Source organism: Zingiber officinale, chromosome 7B (genome assembly GCF_018446385.1).
Source record: "Zingiber officinale cultivar Zhangliang chromosome 7B, Zo_v1.1, whole genome shotgun sequence".
Taxonomy (NCBI): Eukaryota; Viridiplantae; Streptophyta; class Magnoliopsida; order Zingiberales; family Zingiberaceae; genus Zingiber; species Zingiber officinale.
Genome location: NC_055999.1, coordinates 2,018,018 through 2,022,366, shown reverse-complemented (window position 1 = coordinate 2,022,366; position 4,349 = coordinate 2,018,018). Strand labels below are relative to the sequence as shown.

The 4,349-nt window shown below is 49.5% G+C and overlaps 1 protein-coding gene across 4 annotated transcripts; it reads right to left on the bottom strand.

Moving 5' to 3' along the window:
• LOC122005000 (zinc finger CCCH domain-containing protein 53-like) lies at positions 1-3,965 on the bottom strand. Of its 4 annotated transcripts, none has more exons than XM_042559889.1 (9): positions 3,462-3,965; positions 2,245-3,304; positions 2,002-2,184; positions 1,755-1,940; positions 1,628-1,671; positions 1,247-1,537; positions 1,068-1,173; positions 771-980; positions 1-676 (listed from the first exon to the last, which is right to left on the bottom strand). In XM_042559889.1, the coding sequence occupies exons 2-9, from the start codon at positions 3,237-3,239 to the stop codon at positions 643-645; spliced, it is 2,049 nt and encodes a 682-aa protein (XP_042415823.1). In that variant the 5' UTR covers positions 3,240-3,304; positions 3,462-3,965; the 3' UTR covers positions 1-642. The 4 variants fall into 4 exon arrangements, with proteins under 4 accessions (XP_042415823.1, XP_042415821.1, XP_042415820.1 ...); XM_042559887.1 differs by having other exon boundaries at positions 2,245-3,374; positions 3,462-3,964; XM_042559886.1 differs by having other exon boundaries at positions 2,245-3,371; positions 3,462-3,964.
• Between the last annotated feature and the right edge of the window lie 384 nt (positions 3,966-4,349).

Here is a 4,349-nt window from a genome sequence, read left to right as displayed (position 1 = left end):
TTACAGCAAGCAAGGAAGAGAAACTATTTGTTTTAAACTCTTTTTGTGAACAATTCTGTCTATTTTGAAGTCAGCTACAATATTGGATCAACAAAAGAAACCAAAAGTAAAAGACCGGAGTGGAGGAACAAGAGAAGAGACCACTGCAGAACATCACATGCATGCATGTACAACATCCAGCTCTATCTTGACCCTCGATGGCTCTCTTCACCTTCAGTGGTCCTTCCCCTCTCCTGTATCATTTCTTTTTAGAACTTAGTGCGGCTTTCTGTCACCTTGTCTAGAGTTTCCTGTACCTGGTGTGGAAGATTGTTGTATCTTGGTGGGTAATGATATAGCTAACAGCAATGGCGGCAACTACAGTAATTGTATCTTGGTGGTGAATTGGAAGAGCAAATGGTAGACTTGCTTGGCTGCCTATGAAGCTTACAATTGAAAACTACTCGAAAAGGAAAGGGAGAAGCAATACACAGGAACCATTTGCAACTTTTCTTTGGCTATATTCCACTATCTTCTTTGCTTACTAGGATATTACTACAATCAAGTGAAAGTTGAGTGAATAAAGAAGAGGGGGTCACAATCCACTAATGGAGACTGAGGCTTACAATGATGGGGAGAGCTCACTTACTCCGCTTGGCGACTTCACATGCCGATAGCTCCGTGGCCAGAGGACAACCTGATGACGACTCCAATTTTATTGTTGCACCATAGCAGCATTCTGAGTAGACTCGGAAGTATGCAAGCTAATTAGAATAGACTAGTCGTTTTACCTTGGCATGTGGAGGAAGCATGAACTCAGAGAGGGCTTATCAGGGGAAGAAGCGATTGGCTGTAATGTGGAGGGGGCTTTTAGATGGCTGTGAGTGTTGCTAGTATTCACAATGTTCGTAGTCGTACGGTCTTCGTTGTTAGAGAGTGAATCGAGCATGAATGAATCGGTAGGGGAGGCAAATGGGCTATCGGGCAAGTTATGATCGCCGCTGCAGGAATCGAAGAGCAAGTTACAGCAATATTTCTTTCTTGCTTGAGAATAAAAGAGACAGTAATGTTTAGTGCTTGGGAGTAACCTTTCTAGCAATTCGCCATCTTCTTTGAGGTTCGCCTCGCCGGTAGATTCATTCTTATCATAGCCATTTGATTTCTCTTCTGTTTCAGCAACACAGATGCTCTTATCTGCACAAAAGACGACGATCATCAGAACTAAGAAGAACTGGCATTATGAAGAAAAAACAACTACAAGCATTACCCTCATTCGGTGAGTCTTCCTGGCTACTGCTGCTGCAGAAATTGGTGCCATTGATGCTGCTGCTATCCACGCTGCCAATCGGTTGGGCGGCAGTAATAGAAGGAGAGTTGATGGATGCTGGAGAAGATGAGAAGCTTATGTTGTTTAGGTTGAGCCGGAGGCCGGTGAATCGCCTAGCTTGCAGCTCAATTGCTCGCTGCAGCTCTGCTGCTTGTTGCTGCTCTTCTAGCTTTCTTCTCAGGAGTAGCTCCTGGTTGAAACTTCCATTATTGAACATCATCCGCGCTCCCGCTACAAACATTTACATGGAATTTGAGTAACAAAGGAAAGAAAAGTAAATTTAGTATTTGACGAGAGAAGAGATTGGTTGCAAGAACTAACCAAGCTGTTGAAGATCAAAGGTCTCAGCCTGCTGCTGCTGCTTCCTGAGGAAGGACAAGAGCATTGACACATGCCAAGAACAATGTTGTAAATCCATTGCAAGGGAAGGGAAAGAAAAAGGGCATGCCTGAATTTTTCAGGGATTTTCCCCTTCTCCTTGTAAGGTTTGACGAGAACCCTGGAGTCGCAGACAAAGTGAGGATTCCCCTTGGCCAGGATCAATTTCACGGTCTCCGGGTAGACGAAGGTCACGAAGCCGAACATTCTCTTCTGTTGGAATGGGATCCTCACGTCTTGCACCGGCCCGTAGATGCTATAACCAAAGAGGAAATGTTCAAAGAATGGATTTTTGCGCACAGGGAAGGAGGACCAACCTGAAGTAATTGGAGACATCCTCTTCACTGAATGTGCTGTCAGCTGGGAAGGTCAAGTAGATCTGTCTTGAGCCAGGATTCGCCATGAAATCATTTCTTTCCATTCTTGATCTACCTATGAACTTATGGGAATCGTCACCAGCCAGCATCAATGCCGCAGCGGCCGCAGCCGCAGTCGCCGCCCTGTAGTAATTGCAGATTGTTGGTTGAGAGAGAGAGAGAGAGAGAGAGAGAGAGAGCTACCTTTGGCTTTCATTTTGCTGCTGTTGAAGCCAGAAGTTGAGGCATTTGCTCGAGGAAGACGAAGGTGACGGCGGCACCGAACCAGTGGGAGAGAACGGGAAGGCAGACGCCAAAAGTTGAGAAGCATCGCCCATCCTCTGGCTTTTCGACCTTAGCAGAAGTTCCTGGCACTGCTGCTCCACCGCCGCGTCCATCTTGGCCGCCACGCCGTCCTCCGGGAGCCCGTGTAGGAATCGGCAGGCGCTTCCGTTCTTGCAGTAGCCTCTCGCGAAGTAGAGACACGGCTTCCATCCGAACCCCGCGGCCGGGTCGCCGAGGCAGAGGTCCGCGGCCGAGCTGCTCCGGCGGTGGTGGTAGCCGTTGACCCCCCAGCCTATCCTACCGGGGAACATCGCGCCGTCGCCGTTGCCGCTAGGACTTCGGCACTCGATGTCCAGGTTGAACGCATCGCTGCCTCCACCGGCGTTCGCAGCAACAGAAAGCAGGTGGTTGGAATTGGGGGCCGCGCCGTGTTCGCCAAGGAAAGCCAGCTGATCCGGCAGGTGGAAATCATCAATGAGCTCAGCAGCGCCATAGAAGGGCGAGAGGCCGAGATTACTAGGGCTAACCAGCTCCTCCGAGCTCTGGTGCTCATCCACCGACGCGCTCAAACCATTCCCGCCCACGCCGCTGTTGGAGCGGGAGAAAACCGGGGGCGGAGCCCACGACGACGGCGAGGAAACGGCGAGGAGCCGCGAGGCGGAGTTCTGACGGAGGAGCAACGGCGAGGCGGCGCCGGCAGGGGTTCCGGGAGCGGAGGCCGGCGCGAAACCCAGCTCCTTTAGGGCTTTCAAAACCACGGAGTGGAGCATCGTCTCCGGGGCGAAGGCCAAGCGAATCATCTCCTGCTCGCCGTGCTCCTGCAGCAAGAGCAGCCCCATGATCCTGTGAGCGTTCTCCGGCTCCAGGCTTTGGATCCTCGACAGCACCACTCTCGTTGCCTCGTAGGCGTCCATAGCTCGAAGCAAATCGATGCAAGAAGCCGCACTTCCCTCTCTCCTCTTCCCCTGTTATAGCAAACCTACCATGAACAACAACAGAGCAGAGGGAGACAGAGCATTAAAGGCTGGTGCTAACTCTATTCAGCCCTGCTGCCATTAAAAGCCATCAGAAAAGAAAGAAAGAAACAAGTAAAGCGCAAACACAAATAAAAATAAAAAAGCAGATGAAACTCGTACCAACACACTCCTCTCTCCCTCCCTCCCTCACACCTTCTCCAGCGACTCCATTTCCGAAGATAACAAGCAACTCCTCTTCCTCTTCCTTCTTCGTCTTTCTAACTCGAGCCCGAGGTTTCTTCGGCTGCAACGCTATTCTCTTTTGCTGCCATAGCTTTAGCTACCCCCTACCGCTTTCCTCTCCGCGCGCGCTTTGGTCACAGAGGAGGGATAGATCTTAGATCTCAAAGAGCTCTCTCTCTCTCTCTAGCTAGCTCTCTGTAAGTACTTTTTTTTTTTTTTTCCTTAGACAAATCCAAATGGCGTTGGAATGGTCAGACGACCCCTCCACTCCATCTCTCCTCCCCTTTGTCATTGTTCTTTTGTTGTCGTTGTTGCCAACTTTTTACTGATGGGTTTTAATGAATCCCGTAGGCAGGCTACCACAAAACAACTCTGTAATATGATATTAGTTCCATAATCTCGACTCCAGGAGCTGTCTGGGGAGGTATATACAATGAAAAAAATGAAATGATGATGATGACCGGAGAGTGAGTTTCAAATCGAATTGGCCTGGGTCTCAGGCTTTGTGACGGATGGGTTTGTCTTCTACTCGGGCTCAGAGGAAGCAGCAGCAGCATGCAGCAGCATGCATGGCATGCAGAGTCGAGCCTGCAGCTTTTTTGCTTTTTTTTCTTTTCTGTTTTTTCTTTCCTCCTCTTCTTCTTTTCATCTTTACTGTTGTCCTCGGCGTTTAATCACCGCACAGTGAAACGCACGGGGCCACGTGACTTGGCTTCTTCATCTTCTTCCTCCTTTCCTCTCCTCTGCTCTACTGGAATTGAATAAAGATGCTGCGCCTCACAGTCGCAGTGCCATTTTATCTATTAATCTGGCCATGGCATTTCC

Excerpts from the sequence above, each read along its gene's own strand:
- LOC122005000 (XM_042559889.1), bottom strand. The coding sequence starts at position 3,239 with ATGGACGCCTACGAGGCAACGAGAGTGGTGCTGTCGAGGATCCAAAGC. Across the intron at positions 1,941-2,001 it reads GATGTCTCCAATTACTTCAG|CATCTACGGGCCGGTGCAAG; the intron begins GTTGGTCCTCCT and ends CTTTGGTTATAG. Across the intron at positions 677-770 it reads TGCTTCCTCCACATGCCAAG|GTTGTCCTCTGGCCACGGAG; the intron begins GTAAAACGACTA and ends AGTCGTCATCAG.